We start from the raw sequence: 24,852 nt of genomic DNA, 5'->3' as shown, positions 1-24,852 counted from the left end.
GCGAGTTAGGAGCAAATATGACAAAATGCAGTTATTAATGTTTTCTAGTAATTGATTGATAATTATAAATGAAAACATTTAGTGTCTGCATTGATCAAAGTTAAAGATAACATTTAAAATATTCAAAAAGGGAGTAAAAAATATTATCAGTAATGGGCAAATTTCAAATACTTTGTGATATGTGGTAAAAGAAAACAAAATTCTGTTTCTACCCTGATTTACAGAAATTACTATTTTTATGAAAATGTGTAAGCGTTACTAAATTTTCAACTTATTACAATAATAGTCGCATCTAAAATGTCATTCAAATGTGCTCCGTTATTTGGTTTAAATCAATGTTAACATTGCAATCTTTGTATCCTTCAATAGTTCCCATTTTCATATTATCTGTTTCATTTCTCCCTTTAAAGTCATCTTCATGGTCGCTGCTTTTTACAAAGAAAACCAGAATGGCTCCACCTTAAAGTAGAACAACAAAAATATTAAGTTTTATCATCTCTCCTTTTAAATTTAATTTACAGTGCAAGCCAGATACAGTGGCTGCCGAGATTATCATAGCCCAAATTTATCATTTAACCTGTCCAGTAGTATGGCCGTATGAAAGGAGCGTATGGGCGTACATAACCATAACTAAAGCCCAGTGATATTTATTCCTAAAATGGTACTTGCAGTGCCATCTGTGGCTGTAATCAAACACTAAACCACACTTGATTATTTTTCTGTTTTACCCACATTTTACTTAAAACAATGTTTGTGTGACGTCATTGTAATAACACTGTAAAAAAAACCTATGATAAAAACACATGGGTAATTTTAATATACATTAAAAAAACTCACTCCTCAGACACAGTTTTGTCAGCAGAACTTCACTCTGTGACATGTTAACTGTATGAAAGGACTTTTTCTCCATGTGTCAACAGTATGAAGAGTTCGCTACGCTTTAAGGTAATATAATTACGATCTTAATATGTTACTCTATTCTGAGAAATAGAAGATTAAGTTTTGGGTCCTGGAAAACCGAGCGCTATGCACTATAGGTACTCACAGATGTGTGTGTGCGACGTGATGATAATTTGGTTGGAGATGAATAATGTTTCTAGTATTTTAAAATTGTTGGAAAAAAATTCTATTTATTACCTATTGAGAGTGTGGCTACCAAGAAAATTGGTATTTGGCAAGAATAATCCATAAAAGATCCAAAAAACAGGTTACTGCAAATGGAGCCCATTCTACCGGCCATTGTTGCAATGCAGACTGCCATCGAACTGCAAATTTAGATATTGTTACATAGTACATTCTGCGGAGATTCGGACTGTAATACATCATATCATCTTAGTTATTTTTAAATATTTATTATTGAAGAATTGAATGGCTAGTTGACTGACTATGTTGGGATACTACTCAAGAAATCTGCCATTTAGGGACCACTAACAGTCTGTCTGAAGAATAATGCCTGCTGTTTTAGTAAATAGAAGTCAGGTTGCGACAGAGTAGGGAATCGAACCACAGACCTAAAAAAAAAACTAACTAACTAACCATCACGCCGCTTCCCCGCAGGGGTAGGCAGAGAGAATAGAGCGCCACACCACTCTGTCCTTGCAAACATTCTTCGCCTCTTCCACGTTCATGCATCTCCTCATACATACCCGCCGATTGTTACGACTCCTAACCTGACCACTTTCAAGTATTTGGCATACCTGATCGTGCCATATTTACTTTGAATTTAAAAATTATATTTATATGATAAACCTATCTATGTGCGAGATTCTATCGGTGTCTCTAAATTTCTATGAAATAATAGAGTTCAGTATTTAAACTGATCAAATAAATCAGCCAATGACAGTAGGACTAAAGTCTTGTACATATTTAGAAGATAAAGTATCTCACAAAATGTTAATAAGCTGAAATACAGTGGAACTAATTGGGGCTGTGACCTCTTCAGATTTGCAAATGTTCAGATTAGACGAGAAATTTTGTAATACAGTACATATATTTTTTTTAAAACCCTTATCTGCACCCCAATGGTGCATAGGGCACTGCTTCATATAAACGCAGTGTTATCTTGATCGTTTACACATGAAGGAAAGGTGATCAGCCCTCCGCTTCAGGTACCAGTCCAGGGTAATATTGAATAAATATTACAGTGAAAAAATCACTTATATTTATTTGACCCCCCCCCCTAGGAATCGAACCCGGGACCTCCAGAACGGTAGCCGAGCGTGCTGACCATTACACTACGAAGGCGGACACTGCGTACATAATACACTGCAGTAATTACGTTGTATGCGCCTTTTACATTTCAATCTAATGTTACAGTACTTGAGTTGCAATACTTTTAATAAAATAAGAAATTAAATTAAATTTTATATAATAATTTTATGTATTAATAAATGTGTTCTTCAGTCTTTTAAATGTTTTTCTGCAAATGTTTTTCTTCAATATCTTGTTCGGATTTCGGATTTCCGGGGTTATATTGTATTATAAATTGATATCAATAGAATTTATGTAGTAAGATTTTGAATACTGTCTAAAAATAATACCTAATGTTGGATGGAAAAGCGTCCATAACCAACCCAACTATGACGATATTCCCGGTAATCATGGCAGACTGAAACACACTGGCTGCCAGGAGGCAGAACCCTGGAGACTGCACCCAGGGGAAGGTGATGGCAGCCGCCCCAGCTATGGCGAGAGATGCTGCCGGCAGGACCTTGACACTCACCAAACCTGACACCATCACAGATAGGATATTGTACAACAAGCAAGCCATGCCAATTGCCATTGTGTCCTTGAATGCCTGAATGGAATAAATAATCCACAAATTACATTTTTATGGCCGTTCATATATGCCTAGCGAAAAAATATAAAATACAACTATAACATTTTGAGTGTGTCTAAATACGCACAAATCTAGATTATCTCCACCGGGAGTTTTGTTTACATTTTTGACATCTCAATGTAGATAAAAAAGAATATGGAAGTCCGGGTATTTATAGGACTTATAACCTGTCATAGACTGGTTAAGTGATCACTTTACACACATGCTACGTTCACTAATTCTACCCATGATTGACAACCACACTAATCAAATTTTTGTAAACGCAAACTCTCAGATGTATTGATCGATCTTGTGACACAGTTCACATGAGTTCACAACAGCCATCTATGTTGGATCGAGGAAAGCTTTTATTATTCTTTTTCATCTATGTATGTTTAAATATCAAAAATGTGAAATTATATCTGGCGAAATGCAGATAATTTTTTTTTTTTTTTTTTTTTTTATTTATCCGGGAATTGTACAGCTTACATATAAAAAATGATATAATAAAAAATAGTTACATTAACAATAAAAACATTACATTACATTAACAAAAAATAGTTACATTAAAAAAAAGCCAATTAAACAATTCCACATTTATGTTATAAAACTATTAAAAAACATTCAGAGATTAAACAGAAAAAAGGGTATTATATAAAAATAAACAATTTAGCAGGAAGGAGAAGGAAAGGAGAGGAATTAATAAGGGTAGTTAAAGGATTTTTTTTTCTAGGTAAGAAATTTAAAAATTATGTCCAATTATTATATTTATGACATCCACCAAGATTATCTCAGCTCAATTTTATCATTTAACTATAGGAAATGATTTTTTTTACTATGTATTATTTCTACAGGTGCCTCTAGTTTTAAAAATTAGCTACATTTTAAACCGAATTGCAGTATGATGTCAACACTGGGTCCAGAGAAATTGATGTTTGGATTTCAGGTCACAAACTGTGTGCCAAATGCATGGTGAGTATTATCAAAGGTGTCACAGACTACCAACCGCGCGTTAAGAGTAAACAGATTATACTTATGTCAAAATTTTCTTTCAATTTCCATTTTATTACCCTTTGCCCAATCTGCTCATACCACATGCAGGCAATTTTTTTTTAAAACGCACAATTGCAGATGTACTCAATACAGCGTCACTTTTACAAATATCAAGCAAGCTATCAAGCTGAAAATTTCACAGAATGTCAATGACAGATAGAAGTGGTAACCTAAGAAAAAAAAGAGAACTCAAATCAGGTGACTGAGAACGCCACACTGTGGTGATTCCAGGAACTTTTTGGTCATGGTGGTATATTCAAAAGAGGAAAAGCACAAATAATGTTATCTAAATAAATAATCCACCTGGTAATCCATTTTTCCTTCACATTGCATAACTTTGGGTACGTCTACAGATTTGTCATAATAATCAAAATCCATGAAACTGGTGTCGTTATAACTATAATGTGCATCTGTCACATTCAGTCTTAATGCTGTTTCATAGTTGGTCAGTTCGCATACTGTTATATCAGAATTCACGTTCATGTCACTGTGTTTGTGGAATCGGGACAATAATTCGGGAATCCATAATCCAAAGCCATAGCACCTGCAATAAAAAAATATATAATTAACCAGCTATACCCTGGCATTGCTGTGGCTTAGTCTGGTTAGATGGGAAAGAAAGCACCACATTTCTGATATGCTTAATTTTGTAATGCTTATGGGTATAAAATATTTAATCGGCTGTCAAGAAGCATGCTGTCTGCCATGAGCAATGTTTAGTATTGGGTGTGTTGCTGTTACGTTCAACAGATGGTGCTAACATTGCGGTCGAAAAAGTTGTTTTTCCAAAAAAGCTTGTTTTTATCTTTCACAGGTAAAAATAACTGGTATGGGCGCTTGTCCAATACCCGGAATTTCACCGTCCGGCAGTCCGGTTTTGAAAAATGAAAGCGACTACGACAGTTTAGCGTGATCAAATTGACGCGTAACGTGTTCACGCACCGATCAAGAGCTCCGATCCGAAGAAAGATGGACAAAAGCACAAGCCAATCCAAGCCAATCATCATTTTAAAGCGCTAACTGACGTGCCGGAAGGTAAAATTCCGTGTAGTGGAAAAACGCCCTTAAGGTGTTAAACATGTGCATATTTAAATATAACGTTATGTCAAAATTTCAAGTCCTTCGGTGAATAGCCTTAGAACATTTAAGAACAAAGTAATATTTACATTTTTATTTATATAGATTAAGTATATTGATTACAGTAATACATAATAGTACACCAATGTTATCCACAATTTCTTTCAAAAGAATATTAAAATTGTGAGTTGTATGAATACCAAATAATAAAAGTTGTATTAGCATAAAATCATATTCAAATTTTTTATATATTTATTTCCATAGACAACAGTAGTAGTACATTCCTGGAGACCACTACTCTCAGCATTGAGCAAGACGATGAAGAAGAAAACCAATTTTCCACTAAGCTTTGTGCGACAGACCCCTTGCTCCGTTAGTACATTTACCCAAATACTGATCATACGCACTTTAAATTTTCATTTTAAAAGGTTGCACAAAAAAATGCAAGATATTAAATTAAGTTTTTTTGTTACGTACCCAAACATATTAGCAAAAAATATGAACATCAGCATCAAAGCCTTAAATGTGTACGGCTTCCTGAATATTGCTAATATTTGTAGTAGTAAGTTTTTTACCAGTCGGCTCGCTCTTCCCCCATTCACACGGATACCCGTTTTTTTAATAGGTGCTTCGTTGTTGATTCCCGGACAGTTAAGTGCGTGTATGACCTGTAAAAATAATCACATGACTTATTATTTAATATTCCTAATAATGTACAAAAACAATCAACTGCTGAGGGTGATATTTTTTTTAAAAATGAATTTAAAAGTTCACTTCAATTAATTATATCAGCCTTACATATGTCGATCTTATTCTACTCGCATCACATCTGGCTATAAGTTTTTGATTTTAAATGTGAAAAAGGTAGCAAAATCGATAACACACCATTGCAGAGAGTGTAAAAACACTTAAACTCATTTATTTGTTGATTTGGCGTTTGTCAAAAATCTGTGGTTGATTTAAAAATTAATACATAAATTAAAATATACTTAAACTCTTTACCCTATGGGTACATTTCTGAAACACCTCAATATTTAAATTTATATATATTTATTTGTTATGGAACGATAATATTATGGATGAATTTATTAAGAGTAATTGTAAATTGTACTATGAATAAATAGTGAAATTTAAATGAAAATGGCAAATTAATATTTTTTCTTACCAAATATTCTTTGTCTGATCTTCCAGTGTTAATACTAAACATGGATTTCAAGACATCCAACGCTTCTTGCTTTTGTTTATTGGCTAGCAGTAGTCTAGGACTCTCGGGCAGTTTGGAAAATAGAAATACTGATACGACACTGGGAATAGCAGACAGCAGCAGGTATAATCTCCAGGAATTGAACTTAACATTGCCAGGAATGTGGATACGGAATCTCAGTGGCATTATTAGAAATGCCAGTGCTAGAAATTGTAAATAATTGCGTGAACAGTGTAACTATAAATCTACATGTTAATAATCATTGCACATCACTATTCAACAGTCATAACTTAGCTAAAAATAGCTAACAATTCAAAAATCTGAACCCGAGCCATTTGTTCAATCATATACCATATATTTGAGCTGCAAAGCTAAAGAAAACTGCTGCACCCAGTGGTGAATAGGGCACTGAATCAAATCGACACAATGTTAAATTGATTGTAAATTATACGAAGCCAAAATGATTAATCCTGCACTTCAGGTACTAGTCCAGGGTAGTATTAAATCAATATAAGAGTTTTTTTAAATTTTCATTGTTTGTGAATGATGAGCTCCTGGGTGAAATTGTCTAAAACGGTCCAATTAACAAAATTTAAAAGAAGATTTAAAATATGTATTTCTTACCGGGTAAAAAAATCCACGACAGTATAAAACAAAACCCAATATAACAGATGTACTTGGTTCTTTTTTTTATCGGTATCATGTCTCCAAGGTAAGTAAATATGAGACAGCCAGGTCCACCGATAAAAAATCCGTTGAAGAAGCGCATTATTAATAGCATGCTGTAATCCTGAGATAATGCTGACGCAACTGTTACTAACGAGTCCGCAATAAATGTTATTAAGAGTATCTTTTGTCTTCCCAACATGTCTGCCGCCAAACCCCATATACAGGCACTAGATATTCCGCCTAAAATTAAAGGCAATTATTTTTTTTTAATGAAATTAATATATTGTTATTGATGAAAAAATCACTTTTATTAATTAGACCCCCCATGGGAATTACACTCGGGACCTCCAGTACGGTAGCCGAGCATGCTGACCATTACACTACGGAGGCAGACAGTGGTACATAGTAGTATAAATTTTTACCTATCATAAATGCAACATTAATAAATCCGATTTGATTGGTTGTGATTTCCAAATCACATTTAGCTGATGGAAGCAGATATGCAGTAACGCCATTTTGAAATCCCACAGCCAAGAGTCCAAAGGCACACGCCGATAAAACCATGTGACTGAATGTTCCATCTCCTATAACAGTTGAATTTTTTTAAACTATATATGATTTTCACTTTTTTTGTAATAAATACCTGCAGGTATTGCATTACATTTGTAATCTGTTCTCATATTTCTACTGTCTTACAGCTCTTAACTCTTTAACCGCCACAACCGTATTTATATCACCAACATATCATATTTCTGGTAGTTCAAAATTTCCATGTTTAAATGTACAACTTTCCTATTAATTTTTCTAGCCAAGCCAAGTGTTTTTGACAGTGTTAATATTACAACTTGATGAACATTCCTTAGGATAATCATGACATACCAAAATATGCTTTTGTTTTATTATTTAGCAATCATTTTATTTATATTATTTATTAATTACCTGGCAGATAAAAAGTCAAGAAAAAGATAAAACTCTAAATTATGTTTCATGAAAATTTTACAATGCATATTAAAATATAAACAATTAATAGATAATTAAAATTATTGACACACCTGTTAGATCCAACGATGCTTCATAATTACTAAAGTCAATAGTTATGTACTGTTCGTTTACGTTTATTTCTTCAAATGTATTTGATTTTACTTCTGAAAATAATAATTCATTATTTGTTAACTTGATATTAATGAATCATACACATAAAATATTTTTTAAGGATAAAATATGGGCCCAGAATAGAATAGCCACTCTTTGGAATTATTAATAGATATGTACAAAATTTCAGTTAGAGGGGGAAAAGTTAATATTTAGATATTGTAAACTACATCTGTTTATTTTTTTATAAAAAAAGGACATGATAAAGATAAGAATGTTTTTGTTTTGTACTATCGTAAATTATAAAATTTCAAGGGACGGAAAGATGCATCATCTGTTGGAGAAACGAAATCAGCTGAACCAGCTATCCACAATAGGGTCCTGGTACTAACTCTAATGTATGGAAGGGAACATGTGGTTAATAGAAAAAAAATTAAAGCAAATTGAATGCATTTAAAATACAATCGCTTAAGCTTATGTGTGGCAAAATTTTAAATGATAGATGTCTGAACAGTGCAATACGGAAATAATGTAAGTATACAATATGAATATACAAATGTTTGGATGGTTTGGGCGTGTGGAGCATGCATGAAATACAATGTACATAGAAGTAAAAGCCAAGGAAAGCCGAAAAAGACATGGCATGATTGAATACACCAAATCCTTGCGAGTGGACAGGTTGGAAGCCAGAGCAATCGGCACGCATGTACATTCAAGGAAGACGCCAAGCATGTAAGAAATTAAAACAACATAGATTGGCGATATATTCTCTCTACCTATCCCTATGGGAAGCAGTGTGGTGATTAGTTAATTTTTAATTATAAATGAAATTCCTAATAATTACAAATATGATTTCACACTAAATAACCTAAAGCTTTCTTACCAAACTTCTTTCTCTTTGACCCCATATTAAAAATGTTTTTATAAAAATATAATGAACATAGAAAAACTAATATTTTGGTGAAAATATTTTTTGTGATCCGATCTCAATGCAAGCTACTTGTATTCTGAATTTGGGCTTCCAGTCATTATTTGAAGAAACCACTCTAAAAAGAAATATGGACATAAATTGTTTCCCTAATTGCTGAAATTAGGGTTGGTCAACATTTGACATGGAGGAGTGTAAACTTAATTAGAAGGGGGGTTGTCCAATTATCCCAGAAACACCGCCTTTATGATGGAAGAGTAAACATCTTATTGAAAGTACATAAAGGTGAATGTACAGGTATATTATTTTTAGCTCGACACTTTCTGTTTGAGTTGTATATTCGAAAACGATTTTACTAAAATATTATTACTGATTACTGACCTATTACGAATGTAGAATGTTGTATATGAAGCCCATTTTGTTATATTTTAAATATTAAAATCAAACACTGATTTTTAGGGTATACTAAGTTGCATTTTTTTTTAAACATAAAAACAATTGTTTCGCCTTCTTAGGGCATTGTCAGCAGTTAAAATGACTTTAGCATTTTTATAAAATGCGATGGTATTTTGTAATCGATTGAATTTTACTTTAAAAAAATCTAAAATATCTTATTTCAGACTAAGAGTTTTAAAAGTGCCTAAGAGTTTTAAAAGTGCCTAAGAGTTTTACCATTACCTTAGTGATAATGGAAGACCTACCAAGAATATTAGCTTGGGGGCATGTTTCAAGTTATGGAAGCATTATTGTTTAACCAGCCAAGTTCGAATTTGAAATCTTGTGCGTAATAAATATGTGCTAGATTTTTTTTTTTAAATTTTTATAACGCAAATAAAAATACAATTACCTCCTAGAGCAGCAATCAAAGTCGTAGTATGCCAACCTGGGCTACTTATTGCTGCACCAAAGCTGAAAATAAAAATAGGTACACCCCATGCAAAAATACCCACTAATCGGTTCCTACCTTCAAAAATTATATCATTGAACAGCCATATAATCAAACCACAGATCACAAAACGTCAGAAATATATTTTTACGTTTTATTTTTTGTCCGTGTAATTTGAATGACAACCGATAACTGACAGAGGGTGGACAGAGGCATGGCTCAGGAGGCCGGCGATAATATGACTTGGGTGGCCGTTCTAGGAGGTAATTGTATTTTCAATTACGTTTTAAAAATATAACTTATTTTTTAAACTATTTGTATACTTTCCAAGGCTCAGACCACTTTATATGTCCGTTTAAATCGTCGGGGATTGCGATGATTTTTCTCTGTCTGCTCGATTTAACGGATTTTTAAGCTTATTAGGATACTGTAGAGTACGTGACCTGAATAAAAAGCTGTATATATTTATTATTTATAATATATTATTATTATTGATCACTAAATTATTCTGTGTTGAATGATTGGTACTTTTACAGGATGCGGTTTCATCGGTCGGAACCTTGTAGAATACTTGATTAGTAACGAGTTGGTTGACGGTGTTCGTGTCATTGATAAGGTCCCCCCGCAAACTGCGTGGCTGAACAAGAAACATGCTCTAATATTTGAAAATGCCAAAGTGGAGTTTAGAAGTGCAAACCTCATTAACCCTGGTAAGAACACTTTTACTTTTCATGACTCATCGTCTTGTCTAATAATGCGGTAAGCCACTAATCAGAATATTGCGCAATCTACTGAACCATCTACCTATAAATTATAAAGGTACCCACACTAATTTTAAGAAATATTTTTAATTAATATAACTTTGTGCTTTTATACCACTGGTTGTAAATAATAATCATATTTATTTATTTAAACTTCATGTACAGAAAATAAATAAGTACATAGGCGCGCTAAAAAGTAATATATTCCGACCAACCAAAAACAGACTAGTGATATTGATGAAAACGTTTGATACTATGGTATCAATATATATGTATAGCTGTTTGCAATCAGAAGGTAGATAGTACTTGAACATAAAAAAACATAAATTACAAATTAACATATAAAAAAACATAACTTACAAAAGATGATAATAAGGAGGGCAAAGGAAAAAGGAAGTTTAGGGAAGGAGAGGTAGAGGGAAAAACTTAGGGAGGAGGATTGATGGACAGTTAGGATTCTAATGATAAATAGTAATGTCTCACACGTTTCTTAAAAGTTATTAGAGAAGGTGCATTTTTTACAAGGAGAGGTAATTCATTCCATAGTCTGGCCGCTTGGACAGAGAAGGAATTACTGAATAATAATTATGTTTATGGCGAGGAATGGAAAGTGTTCTTTCTTGGGAAGAACGAAGTGATAGACCATGATCTGAGAGGTATATAAAATTTTTAGCCAGATATTTTGGTTATCATAATGTTTTTGTTTCATGTGTATACCACCATTTTACATAAAATATTATATAACTAATTTAATTTTGTATTATTTATATTTGTATTTAAAAAAAATATATATTTAAACAATTTTTAGATAGTTAACGAAATTTTCATCGGTACTATTATCATGGCACTTACTTAGTTAAAAGTAAAATACGTATTGATATGTATTATTCATTACATTTGTATTATAGGTGTCTCTACTTGAGATGAAATATCTACGGTTTTTTTGTTGTTATTTCAGTGTCCGATAAAATAAATAATTACATAAATCAATTTGGCACTCACTTTATGGTAAAATCTATCCATTTTTAATTTAAGTTTTACTTAATAAATACAACTATTTCTTAAAATCAATTGTGACACGAGTTTCGATGCATTTCACATCATTTTCAAACATCGTGTAATACGGTGTTTGAAAATGATGCGCAATGCATCGAAACATGTGTCACTATAGATTTTAAGAAATAGTGGTATGTATTTACTTAGTAAAACTTCAAATAAATAATAATAAATTGTTATATTTATCTCTAAATTTAAACAATGTTTGGTCAATGGATCCTGAATAAAAGGCAAAAATTTACCCATCAGTGTTTTTTTTAACAATTTAATTTATTTTATTTCATCTAAAAACTGTTTTAGAAGCAGTGTATGTCCGTTATAACATTCCTTATCTGGCGTGATTTCCTTTCAACAATACACTCACAATAATAAATATTATCCTTTGAACTTAGTATATATTATTATTATATACTCGCATTCACAAATGAAGATTATAATGTACAGTAATAGTTTTTTTTTAGTATGATAAAAATATTGTTATTTCTTGACTTGGTTACTCAAATTGACATGGTTATTATTATATTATAGTATTATTTTAAAACAATAAAATGAAAGAATGTGGGATAGTTGTTAATTAAAATTAAATGCTGAAATGACCACAACTTTACTAACACAGTGACGGACATTATAATGAACAAAGTGGGGATTCCCAATTTATGTATAATATGATCCAGGATGTAACTCCAAATTAGGAGTTAGGAGAAAATAAAAAATTGTATTCTGATGTAAACAACGATTACTAGTAGATGATGAAAAGATAGCATTTTTGTTTCATAGTTAAATTTTTTTTCAAAGGAACAACCCGCAAAGCATTTATTTTTAAAGGTACTGAGGGTAGGGGAGGTAAATGTGAAAAATACATCACACACATAGGTCTGGATAGACCAATTGAAAATTAACCTTTCTTAAATTTATTGTACAATTGGCGGGAATCAAACCCGTGACTTCAGTTTCGCACTCTAGCACCTACCCAAATATCTTCTTCAAACCCTTATCTGCACCCGATGTTGCATAGGGCTTTGCATCATATAAACGCTGTGTAACCTTGATAGTCAACACATGAAGGAAAGCCCTCCGCTTCCTTCGAAATTTCCTTTTAGCGCAAATTTAAAAATCACCCCTGAAAGTGTATTTGATGTATTTTATATGAAAATAAACAATTTTTCCTATTTATTTTTCATTTAAATCTTTTTCTCTATTGCTAAATATATTTTTTACTTATTTTAGACGTGTTTTAACAGGAAAACATGTCAGACCAGCTGAGGAGAGGAGAAATATATATATATATATATATATATATATATATATATATATATATATATATATATATATATATATAACAGCAATTTCATAACATTTATATAAAGAAAACCCAATTTACATACAGAAAACTTCACGACGTAAAATTTATGACACACGCCTGCTCAAGAGAAATTTCTCAACGTGCCCGCTGGAAGGTTAAAAACACTTTAGTGATTTTAAAACAAAGTTATATTTTAATTATAAAATGGCTACACGATGTTATTGCTTCAAATATGAATTATAAATTTTCCCTAAATTGTGATTAATTATTTGTCGATGATTGGGGAATGTAGCGTCATGCACGGCCGCCCTAGAGCCGGGACCAAACTTCACAACATGGAAGGCCGTCATCAACTGTGCCGGGGAGACCAAGCCCGGGCAGACGGACCCCGTGTACAAGGAGGGCATCCTGACGCTGAGTCTCAACTGCGCCAAGGAGTGCGCGAGGCTCCGAGTCGGCCGGTACATTGAGGTCACCTCCGGCTGCATGTTCAGCAGCGAAAAGGTAGGTTATCAAAATCATTTATCATGAAATAAGACAAAAAAATTGAATGTCTTAAAATGCTGTATTAAGGTGGGGACTGCATTCGCATAGCGGGTACAGCGAGCCAAGCTGCTCGCCGCTTGTTCAGAATGCTCCATCCGAAGTCGGGTGCAATTTTAGGTCAGTACCATGGTTGCCTATCTGCAGGAAATTCCCAAACTGTGGGGAATCTTTTTTTTCTTTATCTGGAGTAAGCTGTAATTTATTAAAATCACAGAACCAAGAATCATGTCTTCGTCGTCCGACATTTTGATTAGGAATGCAAAGATTCATTCAGATTTTGGGTTATTGATTCTATACAAATTTAATACAGATTTGATTTTTTGTTTTGGCATATGGCAACACTGAGCACAAGGCCACAACCGAGTAGTTGTGTTCTAAACAAGCACTGATCGCGGCCTGTCAGCAATGCCGTAACATAACATGCTCACCGCAAGCGATGTTACGACGTTACGTTACGACAAAATGCTCCGGTCAGTCTTCACCATTAGAGTCAAATTCTTCTTCTTCTTACCCTTATCTGCATCCAGTGGTGTATAGAGCTGTGTATCAAATTGTTGCAATGTTAAGTTATTCATTAACACATTGTTGTTGGGCAGTTTTTTCATCAATTAGTATACTAATTAGGGTCGTACGTGTATAATAATCACAAGTAACCGCAAACCCAATTTTAATCTGTATATTCCGAGGTTTTTTTGGCATCTCTCACGTTCTACCAGAAGTAAGCAAATAGAATGCTTAAAGGCGTCTCCCGCTCTCTGCCAACAGTATGTAAAAAATGCTTTTGAGCGTATCCCAAAAACAGTGTGATAATTATATGAAGCAACTTGTTACCCGCAGACCCCGCATCGGGAGGATGGCCCCTTGGAGCCATGGACCTATATGGCAAAGTGGAAGAGTCAAGTGGAGGAGGAACTGAACAGTATGGCTCCTGAACTGAACTACACTATTGTGAGACCTGCTGTTGTGTATGGCTTGGGTGATCGAAGAAGTCTAAGTAAGTATTTCTGAATCATAACTGAATCATATAATCTGAATCATAAATGTGGTACAAAGGCAATTGAAAGAAAATTATAGTTGAATAAAATCGCAAATTGCCTTTCTGCAATTGCGATGAATACACTATGGCTATATAATACTCCTCTATGGTTCTGAGTACTGGACGATGTATATCACCTACTCTAGGCAACTAGAAACTGCTGAAATGTGAATGCTTAGATGGTCAGCTGGAGTGTCCCTTAGAGACAAGAGTTCACATATTCGTGGAAGCCTGGGTGTAACTGAGATCAATAGTAAGGTAGAGGAAAAATCACTTACCATACTTTACAGACTATAGAACTCACCTGAATTTTTAAGAATTTTTTTAAGAAAATTAAATTTTACTATTTTTATTATTAGATTGCAAAGCCAGACGAAAATTAAAAAAAAAAATTCATGCCCTCATTGAATGTTGTTGGAGTGGGGTGATGTTCGCCTTAGAAAACATCGCATTACACAATTTCAGTGTACTACAAATGCACAAAATGATTCTGTGGTGGACTAAATTTTTACTGTACGATTCCCAATAGATACAAGATAGGTATTACGCGGCATCGAATATATTGCCATTTTTAAGGCTGCTGGGGATTTTATATCAAACGCTGAACATTTTAATATTCATTTCGAGTATAAGACGCACCTGAATATTGGAGGGAAAGTATTGAAGAAAAAAAATGCATCTTATAGTCTGTAAAATACGGTATATTTATTTTGCCCCCTGTGGGAATCAAATTTGGAACCTCCAACACGATAGCCAAATGCTCTAACCACTGCACTATATTAACAGTCTACTTAACAGTCAAATTTTGGTGAGAAAATTCGTCAGTGCAGGAAATCATCACCAAACAACTCGAAACTGCACTACCCAAACACTGCTCGGGTTAGTCAATAAAAACAAATAAATAAATATATTTAGCTCGGGCAAATCAACACCACCAAGTTGGAATACGATTTGCCCGAGCAGCACTCGGACTCATCAATGCAACACAAACTCCTAGCCCGATTCACACTCGGGATAGTCTGGCAACTGGTTAAACATGGTTTATGACTTTGCCACCCTGTGACCAAATAACAGATGGGGGAATGGGTATGATCTCAAATGTGTCCACCAAAGCCACCTCTTACCATCTCTGGTGTGAGGTGGCATTTGGTGGACACATGTAATCAAGTGTGCATAGAATAGTTTTTTTTTTTAATACTGTTTTTAAAATGCAATTGTTAGCTCCTAGACTGCTGGTGGGCGCAGTTTACAAGCAACTCGGGGAGATGATGAAGCTCATGTGGACGGCCGACCTGAAGCTCAACACGGTGGCAGTGAGCGACGTGGCGCGGGCCATCTGGTTCCTCGTGGGGAGAGAAGAGGCCCGCGGCCAGACCTACAACCTGGTGGACAAGGCTGACTCCACGCAGGGCTGCATCACGAGCCTCATCTCCGACATCTTCAACATCAACTACGACTACTGGGGGACTACCATGTCCAGCTTGGCTAAGGTAGATATTTTAACATGATTTAAGAGCGCTGATTAATTACTAACCAACATTTTGAGTATGTCCACATACTCAGAAATCTGGATAATCTCCAATTATAGGAGTTATTTTTCTAATTATTTTTTGACATCTCAACATAGATAAAGAAGAATGTGGATGTCTGGGCATTTACGGGGCATTTCATCTCACCCATAGATGTCTGAAGTGAAATTCTAGTGATTCAAGTACAATGTTTCGAAAGTGGATCACATATATAGAAGTTCCAAGAATTTGAGTAGTGTGGCTGCCAAACATGGATAGAATTAGGGAATGTTACATGTGTGTAAAGTGATCACTCAGCGTGTTTAGCTACCGTGTTGGAGGTCCCTGGTTCGATTCCCAGGGGGGTGAAAAAAATTTAGAGATTTTACACTCTAATATTTGTTTGATAATAATAATAATAAAACCCTTATCTGCACCCCAATGGTGCAAAGGGCACTGCTTCATATAAACGCAGTGTTATCTTGATCGTTTACACATGAAGGAAAGGTGATCAGCCCTCCGCTTCAGGTACCAGTCTAGGGTAATATTAAATAAATATTACAGTGAAAAAATCACTTATATTTATTTGACCCCCCCTGGGAATCGAACCCGGGACCTCCAGAATGGTAGCCGAGCGTGCTGACCATTACACTAACAAAGTTTGAGTTTTATTTTGTAAAATATATGTATCATTCGAGAGATATGATAGAGAAAACAGACATAGGCTTTATACAGATGTTGAACTGGCATGTTTGGCTAGACTGACCTGGCGTCCGTGGTGGAGGAGGCGAATGACAAGCACCTAGCGTCCTGGGCGCAGGCGTGCTCCTCCTCCAGCATCCAGAACACCCCGCTGGACCCCACCATGACCCCCGAGCTGCTGCTCAACCGCCACGTGCACCTCGACGGCTCCAAGCTGCAGGCCCTCGGCTTCCACCACGACCAGCCCGCCCCCACCAAGGACAAGCTGAGGGAGGTCTGTGCCATTACTTTCACTATATAACCATCATTATTCTTGTAGATTAAACCTTTACATACTGTCTTGGATTCTCTATAGCAGTGGTTCTGAACCTTTTTAAGTCAGGAGCATTAGGAAAATTCACGGTACACCAAAACTAAAGATCCAAAAAACATACACAGATAAATTTAATTAAAAATAAAACTGATTATTTTATTACGGACAAGTTAAAAATAACATTTATTTTTAAAAAAATACATAAATACTCCAATGAAACTTTTTGCGGTGTAAATTATTTGATGCGACCCTGTAGCTTGTCGGCTTTTACAAATTTCAGCGACACATATTAGGTCTAATATTTGATAAAGCTATCTCATTTCTTCATCCAAATTGCTAAGCCAAGGTTCACAAATCAAGGGTCAAAAATCCTTTCAATGAACCTACCATTAAGGGAGCACCGTCTGTACAAATTCCTACACATAACTTCCATGATATTTTCGATTGTTTGAAGTATGAAGTATGAAGATACAGAATCAAAGATATCTTGACCACTGTTGTGAGGTGCATACAACTTCACTTTGCTAGGGTGCTGCCATCTAGATATTAAATTTGCAACTCAAATTGCACAGTTAATGATCCAATATTAAATTATAATTTTAATAATTTCCCGGAGCATTTGCAGCAAGCTCGCGCAGCACCAGTGCTCCGCGGGGCACCGGTTAAGAACCACTGCTCTATAGTGTTACACATGATCTAAAAATGTGTCATTCATACTTTCACAGATATGTAAGTAGCGTTTTGCAATGGCTCCTATACTATATTCCAGTGCTCCACAACTGGGTGCTGTGGCACACTGCTGTACCGTGAGCCAGATACAGGTGTGCCATGGTCAAATTCAATGTATTTAACATTTTACATTTTTACTTTAAAGACGGTTTTAAGCGTTTCATGCAAACAATCTGTTAATACTCAGAAAATATAATTCAAAAGGTCTCAAAAAGCATTGATTCAGCAATTACATGCCCCCAATGAAAAATAAGTATAATGTAACTACATATTTGGCTGTGGTACCCAATTACATGCCCCCAATGAAAAATAAGTAAAATGTATTTATATTATCCACTGACACTTCGTGATGGAATTGCATTTTTAATTTATTATTAGATTAAAACCAATATTTTTAGCTTTTCCACTTTTTTATTTGACCAGCGACCGGGTTTCGTCGTTACCGACATCATCAGACTGGTGATGGACCAGTCTGATGATGTCGGTAACGACGAAACCCGGTCGCTGGTCAAATAAAAAAGTGGAAAAGCTAAAAAAAATATTGGTTTTAATCTAATAATAAATTAAGTATAATGTAACTACATATTTGGCTGTGGTACCCAATTACATGCCCCCAATGAAAAATAAGTATAATGTAACTACATATTTGGCTGTGGTACCCCACATTGTGTAATAAATTTTCTATTATTTCCGCATCCTAGTGCCTTACTTAGTCCTTGTTTCACTTCCATCCATTAGGGCCTGAGTGTTATCCTTGATTCATGCTTTCAATCCTCAAACCTGATTTTTTTAAATATTATTTTTCAGGTAATTGACGACTATATTGAGATGGGCGTATTCCCCAAGTGTCTCATGCTGTGATATGTGATCCTTTTCCTAACTACATGTCGCTCACTCCTTTCAAGAACGTCATAAGTCAAAAATTGTCAATGTTCAGTTGTGCGTATTTTCGGAATGCCCAAAAAATGTACTATATCCCAGCAAAAGCCGCATATTTTTAACTTAATATTTACCGCTACAGGGCAGAAAGTGTTGTTTTTGCATTTTGAAGAAAAGGTAATGTTTAATTATTTTTTTAAATATACTAAATATTTTTCAAATGGAGAAAGAACCTTCAGGTTTTACCTAAAAGATCTGTTGCACAGTAAAAAGTTTAATATGTGGCTTGATATTTATTTTTAAAACATTGTATTATATTTTTAAACTTTAAAAACGTTCTCCTGAAAAATCAAGTTTTTTGATTTATGACGTTCTTGAAAGGAGTGAGCGATGTGTACCAATCGATCCATCATTGAATATATACACAAAATTGCACAGTCTGTAAACAAGATTTTCTTTAACCTTTCCGTGAGTACAAAAATTGATGTCCGACTTTCTCTGGGGAGTGGGTTCTTTGTACATGAAAAAAAAAATTTTTGACGTTCATTTACGTCCATATTCCCGGACAGGTTAAAAAAAACTAATTCAAGCATTATGAAGTGTCCATACAATGGGATCAGTCACCGAAATTGATATATTTCATGTTTTATGTTATTAACTGTATTTTTATTGTATTCATGGCAATATTTTTGTAGTTTGTATTGTAAGAATTTCTATTGAAATTCTTTTCCTAAATTCTCCAGGACTTGTCGAAATGTAACAGTTACTTAATCTTCATTATTGTCAATGTGGTAAACTAGTCGTTTGGCTTAGAGTAGTTTTACAAAAACTAACAATAAAATAAATATTTAAAAAAGTAACTTTTGCTAATTGCTCAATGTCGGCTAAATATCTGTACTCTAGATGCCAAAAATGTATGTATGTATAATTTTTTACATAGAAACAACTATTTTATTATTAAATAAATTTAATAGAATATTGATAATTTTAGTGGAGCTTTTGATGTAATGTACCCTGTAATACATTTGTAATAATATGTATTTACATAGACTCCTTTATCGATTTTTATAAATATGACATTTTACTTACTGTAAACGAGATTATTTAAAATATATAAAAGAGAAATTCATGAATCTTTACCACTTTGATATTGGAACTCTACAGCGAGTTTCAAGATGCAAATATCTCGACATGCATTCAAATTGAGAGACTTAAATAAGGTCAAGGTACTTAGTAAATGAGGTATATGTTACACAAAACGTCATGACGCCATAGATTCATTGGAAGCTCTAGACTTGAGAGGTTGGACTGTGTCATGGTCCAACCGGAGAATACAGACTACCCAGGTTGTCAAATCACCAGTAATGTAACCACTACACCACATTAAATTTCATTCAAACCCTTATCCACACCCCAATGGTGCATAGGGCACTGCATCATATAAACAGAGTGTTATCTTGATCATTAACACAGCCCTCCGCTTCAGGTACCAGTCCAGGGTAATATTAAATAAATATTAGAGTGAAAAAATCACTTAAATTTATTTGACCCCCCCTAGGAATGAACCTGGGACCTCCAGAACGGAAGCCGAGCGTGCTGACCATTACATTAAATTTACATTCCTGTAAACAATTTACTTGATTAATTACTTTTTTTTTTAGTAAATTAATAAATTCAAAATAACTAGTTGATTTTGATTTTTAAATATGAATGCACAATCTTTGGGGCAAACCTCTTGGTGAGATTTTGTGACCTAACAAGTGTATTTTATTAACATTACTTTGATTTTATTTTGAAATTCAAATCGTGAAGTCGGTATGCGAAGATGCCCATAATAGATGAGAATACAAGTAATTTTTTATTTGCATTAAATATGGAAAATATTTAATATTAGTTTCAACAAACCGTTTCGTCCGTATTCTTCAATTAAAATATAATTCAATTAAAATCAAATATAATTAGTAGAGATATAATTATGATGTTTATTTTGTACCAACTCAAATTAATAAAATTTATAATATACAAATATTAACTCATTGAAATAAAAAATCTCTCGCATATTAAATTAAATTCGTATACAAGAGAAATTTGTTGTCAAGTCACAAATGGATATGTTTGCATTTTGTTTTCAAACTGATATATTAATTTTAGTGCTTAAATTTTATAAAAGTTTAATTTCCATTAAAAATTGTAATTGTGCAACCATTTTTAAAGAAAATGCAAACAATAATCTAGCCCTGTTATCGACTGTTGACTGAGTTTTGTAAAACAAAATCTTTATTATTTGATTATTTTCTAGTAAATACGTACATATAATGTTATTAATGTGCAATTATTAAGATACTATGCAAATTCTAAAAGTCTTTAAGTAATCAGTTAGCGGTTACCTTACCAACAAATTATCGGAGTTTTACCTACCATTAAAACTCTTATTATGTTTCTATTGATTTCTGGAGTCCATCATGAGAGAAGCGTTCATTTTCTTTCCCGTTATCGCGGTTTCTACTGTCTATTCCTGGGTCAGTGTCCTACTCTATGGTCGCTTTGTCCGTTTCCGCTGATTTGGTATCCGGTCATCCATGGATTTGGGTTGTTCATAAAGCTCATGATGCACCAGGTAGGTCTTACCTGGACTCCAGAAATCAATAGAAACATAATAAGAGTTTTAATGGTAGGTAAAACTCCGATATTATGTGTTCTGAATTGATTTCTGGAGTCCATCATGAGAGATCTGTCTGTTATCTCCTGGTGACCGGGTGACGCCTTTATTTGATGTTAACTGGTTGAAACAGGCTTGCTAGAGAGGAGTCTTTTGAGACGGTGTGATTAAGCAACTCTCTTTGGTAATATTTCCTGAAGGTATTTTCACTTTTCCAATTTCCTCTCTCTAAGATATTATCAATTGGGTAGTTTTCTAACCAATTGAGGGATGCGACCGCTGAGCGTGTACTGCCGGGGGTAGCTTCCACTCCTGCCATTTTCAGCATGCTCTTTACCCATCCTCCTATTATGGTTCTTGTAGCCGCTTTTACGGGGCCCCTCGTACTTATAAATAGGTTATTAAGGTTATCCACTTCCGACCTTCGATCCTTGGACAATTCTACTAGTTTTCTTGTCCAAAAGACTGGGTTTATATTAAGCTCCGGTGATTCTAAAAGTTTCCAGCTGGATTGCTGGTGTAACCGGGTGTCAGTCTTTGATCCAAAAGACGGATGTAATATAATAGAAGTGCCTTCATCCTGCAGGTTTCCATCCGAGATGTTTAGTAACGTCAGGTCGTGTACTCTTCGTCCTGACGAGAGCAGCAATAGTGTTGCCACTCTACACGATATCTCGTACAAGGAGTTTAGTTTAGGGCTATTTTTACAGAGCCAATCTTTAACAATCTGTGGATTCCAGATTGGAGATTTTGGAAGAGTAGGCTTTGCCATAGCTATTGCTTTAAGGGTATGTTTTACCAAAAAATTAGAGCTGAGACTTTCCTCAGCTGTTGGGTTACAGAATGTTGCTATCGCTGACTTATGTACTAGTATAGTATTGTATGACAATTTCTCTTCGATAAACAACTGCGCCAGGTATCTGGCCACCTGGTTTGCAGACGGTTTGTTAGGATGGAAATTGTTATTTGATGCCCAGCGGCACCATCTATCCCAAGCTGGCTTGTAGGTATTTAGCGTCGAAGCTCGCCACCCTGATAGAAGCAAATTCTTTTCCTCAGGATTCCATCTACTTAAAACGCCGTCCCACCCCCAATTTTCCAAACTTCTATTTCCAGTTCTTGGATTTTGGGCGGAGGTTTGCCGGTGGATGTGTCGATTAGTACCGATTCCAGGTTTGCTATTTTGAGTGGTGGTGCTAATGATCGGCGTATTAGGTCTGGTCGCCAGAACGCCCTCGGCCACCTCGGGACTGCGAGAAGGTAAGTTCCGGTCGCCTTGTTCAGGTGTGCTAGGATTCTTGGTATTAAATTTGGCGGAGGAAATATCCAGGCCAGATTGAAGTCCCAACATTGACTGAAAGCGTTTTGAAAGATTGCGCACGAGTCCGTGCAATCTCTTGACACGTATGTCGAAGTCACGTGTGCCGTTACGGAAGCAAATAGGTCTATATCGGGTTGCCCGAAGAGATTGAAAATCGGTTGGGTTGCTGCCGGTAAAAGGTGCCACTCCGGAGGTGTTTTTCCCCGAGATAGGTGATCCGCGTCTCCGTTGTATTTTCCGGGAAGAAACTGAGCTGTCAACGAGATATCCCACTTGTCTGCAAGGATCAGGAGGTCTTGGGTCAGATTTAAAAGTGTTAAGGATCTGGTGCCCCCTTCCTTGGAGATATACGCAACCACTGATTTGTTGTCCGATTGCACTAAGACTTCTGAACCGGAGAGGTTGTGAGCTGAGTGTTGAAGGGTTGCAAGCACTGCGAACAACTCTTTTCGGTTTGAATGCCACTTTTTCTGTTGGACGGTCCACTGACCTGATAAGGTTAAATCGTCTAAAGTTGCTCCCCAAGCCAGGTCTGAGGCATCTGTTGTCAGGAAATGACTGAACATTTCCTTGTGAATGGTGCTTGACGAGTTCAAGTTCTCTAACCACCATTCCACCTCCTGCAAGCACTCCTCGGTCATTGGAACTAACCTTCTGGGTGGAAGTTGCTTCAGCGGTTTGCTCGCTATCTGCAATTATCGGCAGTGCAGCCGTCCTCTTCTCACCACGAAGTTGGCAAAGTTTAACCTTCCCAGGAGACTTTCCGCTTGCTTTCGTGACCATCGGCGAGAAGACAGTATCGCTCGAAGTGATTGGTGGAATGCCGCACACTTCCGTTCCGACAGGGACTTGCGATTGTTGCGCATGTCCCATACGACCCCCAGGTATTCGCACTTTTGTGTTGGGGAGAGCACTGACTTTTGGAAATTTACATTCCATCCCAGATATTGTAGAGTGTTTACTGCTAGCCGCGTTTGTCGGCCTAGATCTTCCTTGGATTGGCTCGCAAGGAGGAAGTCGTCGAGATACACGATTGTCCGTATACCTTTCTGACGCAGTAACTCGGCTACCCAATTTGTAAGGGTCGCGAACATTCTGGGAGCAGATGAAAGGCCAAAGGGCAGACTTGTCATCTGAAGCAAGTTTCCTCGGTAGACCAAGCGCAAGAATCTCCGATGCTTTGATGCGATCGGGAGATGGTAGTATGCTTGTGAGAGGTCTATCTTTGTCAACCAATCGTTTGGTTGCAAAAATTCCGGAACCTTGCAGTGGCTTATGAGTTTGAATGGAGCAGGGTTTAAAAACAGGTTTAGGGACTTCAAGTTGAAGATTACCCGTGAGGAGCCGTCCGATTTTGGTGTTAGGAACATTTTTGATAAGAAGCTGGGAGTGAGATCCGCAGCTTCCAGAACACCGCTCTCGGTGAGTTCCTTTATTTGGGAGTCCATCTCGGCAGAAGGGGGTGTGCTGAAGTGATTTAAAGTATTCTTGTGTGGCATTATCAAAGGAGGTTTTGACACAAATGGTATTTGTGTCCCCCTTATCATTTTTAGCATAAATGCTGGTGCTCCCAGTGTCGCCCATGCTGCCTGGAATAACTTTAAGCATCCCCCGCGAAATGGATTCCTTCTGGCGTCAATTTCGAGTGTGCCTTCCTCTAAACTTTCCTTTTGAACTACCAGAAGTAGACTTGCCTCCCCCTTTTTTCTTGGTGGAAAATTTGCTGGAGCCAGCTTCTCCTCTGGGAGGACCGTTATTTTTGTTAGCGAGAGGCCTTCGCTGTTCACGAAAAAACTGGTTATCTGGCCTTTTTCTGGTAGGAACCTGGGGTCTTGATAAAGGATGGGTTGTTGCAGGTTTTATCGTAAGCTTGTCAGAGGTACCTACCCTAGAGAGGAAGGCCGTCAGATTTCAAAGAGATATTCTGAGCAAGGAGGGATTTTGCAAAGTCCCTCTCTGACATGCTCGTCTCTGACTTCCCCGAGTATGGATTTTCTGCGGAATTGTACCGCCTCTGTGCGCCTGCCACATACCATCTGAAGAATATCTTCGGAAACCTTCTGGTATGCGGAGTCAGGAGCAAACAAAACTTTTACTTTATCGAATACGTTTCTTTTATTAAGAATTATGTTCTTATCAGCGGCCCAATTGACCAGTTCTTGGAGCCCTGATTGAAACTCCTCTTTTTGTATGAGGAGGGCATGAGATAGAGCGGCGAAAGACCTTTCCAGCGAAGCTTGGGCAGGGGAGCTGACATCGCAGCGTCTGAGCTCGTCGTTGACTTTCAATTCAACAAACGATGGCTCTGCCAG

At 35.8% G+C, this 24,852-nt stretch overlaps 2 protein-coding genes across 3 annotated transcripts; one reads left to right on the top strand and one right to left on the bottom strand.

Annotated features, from left to right (window-relative positions):
* Positions 1–165: 165 nt before the first annotated feature.
* On the bottom strand, positions 166–8,001 carry LOC148308095 (synaptic vesicle glycoprotein 2A-like). The gene is made up of 9 exons (XM_088262251.1): positions 7,874–8,001; positions 7,244–7,405; positions 6,777–7,061; positions 6,114–6,355; positions 5,426–5,616; positions 4,175–4,415; positions 2,541–2,797; positions 1,138–1,265; positions 166–459 (listed from the first exon to the last, which is right to left on the bottom strand). The coding sequence occupies exons 2-9, from the start codon at positions 7,383–7,385 to the stop codon at positions 305–307; spliced, it is 1,641 nt and encodes a 546-aa protein (XP_088118377.1). The 5' UTR covers positions 7,386–7,405; positions 7,874–8,001; the 3' UTR covers positions 166–304.
* Positions 8,002–9,896: 1,895 nt separating this feature from the next.
* LOC148308094 (uncharacterized) lies at positions 9,897–19,389 on the top strand. Of its 2 annotated transcripts, XM_088262238.1 has the most exons (8): positions 9,897–9,990; positions 10,264–10,437; positions 13,140–13,351; positions 14,231–14,387; positions 15,651–15,919; positions 16,698–16,913; positions 18,489–18,569; positions 18,955–19,086. In XM_088262238.1, exons 1-7 carry the CDS (start codon positions 9,942–9,944, stop codon positions 18,540–18,542), a joined length of 1,131 nt encoding a protein of 376 aa, XP_088118364.1. In that variant the 5' UTR covers positions 9,897–9,941; the 3' UTR covers positions 18,543–18,569; positions 18,955–19,086. The 2 variants fall into 2 exon arrangements, with proteins under 2 accessions (XP_088118364.1, XP_088118365.1); XM_088262239.1 differs by having other exon boundaries at positions 18,489–19,389.
* Positions 19,390–24,852: the final 5,463 nt, after the last annotated feature.

The sequence above is a fragment of the Brachycentrus maculatus genome, unplaced genomic scaffold, assembly GCF_059751285.1.
Source record: "Brachycentrus maculatus isolate JH-2025_06_01 unplaced genomic scaffold, ASM5975128v1 h1tg000176l, whole genome shotgun sequence".
Taxonomy (NCBI): Eukaryota; Metazoa; Arthropoda; class Insecta; order Trichoptera; family Brachycentridae; genus Brachycentrus; species Brachycentrus maculatus.
Note: the sequence above shows the minus strand (reverse complement) of the source record. Positions and strands in the feature narration are given on the sequence as shown.

What these genes read in the sequence shown, in the direction of transcription:
- LOC148308095 (XM_088262251.1), bottom strand. Translation starts at nt 7,385, where the DNA reads ATGGTTTTATCGGCGTGTGCCTTTGGACTCTTGGCTGTGGGATTTCAA. An exon ending in GTCGTGGATTTTTTTACCCG is followed by an intron (nt 6,356 to 6,776) that starts GTAAGAAATACA and finishes TACAATTTCTAG; the next exon opens with CACTGGCATTTCTAATAATG. An exon ending in AAGGAAAAATGGATTACCAG is followed by an intron (nt 2,798 to 4,174) that starts GTGGATTATTTA and finishes TATTCCATTCAG; the next exon opens with GCATTCAAGGACACAATGGC.
- LOC148308094 (XM_088262239.1), top strand. Translation starts at nt 9,942, where the DNA reads ATGGCTCAGGAGGCCGGCGATAATATGACTTGGGTGGCCGTTCTAGGA. An exon ending in TTGGGTGGCCGTTCTAGGAG is followed by an intron (nt 9,991 to 10,263) that starts GTAATTGTATTT and finishes GTACTTTTACAG; the next exon opens with GATGCGGTTTCATCGGTCGG. An exon ending in CCATGTCCAGCTTGGCTAAG is followed by an intron (nt 15,920 to 16,697) that starts GTAGATATTTTA and finishes ATGTTTGGCTAG; the next exon opens with ACTGACCTGGCGTCCGTGGT.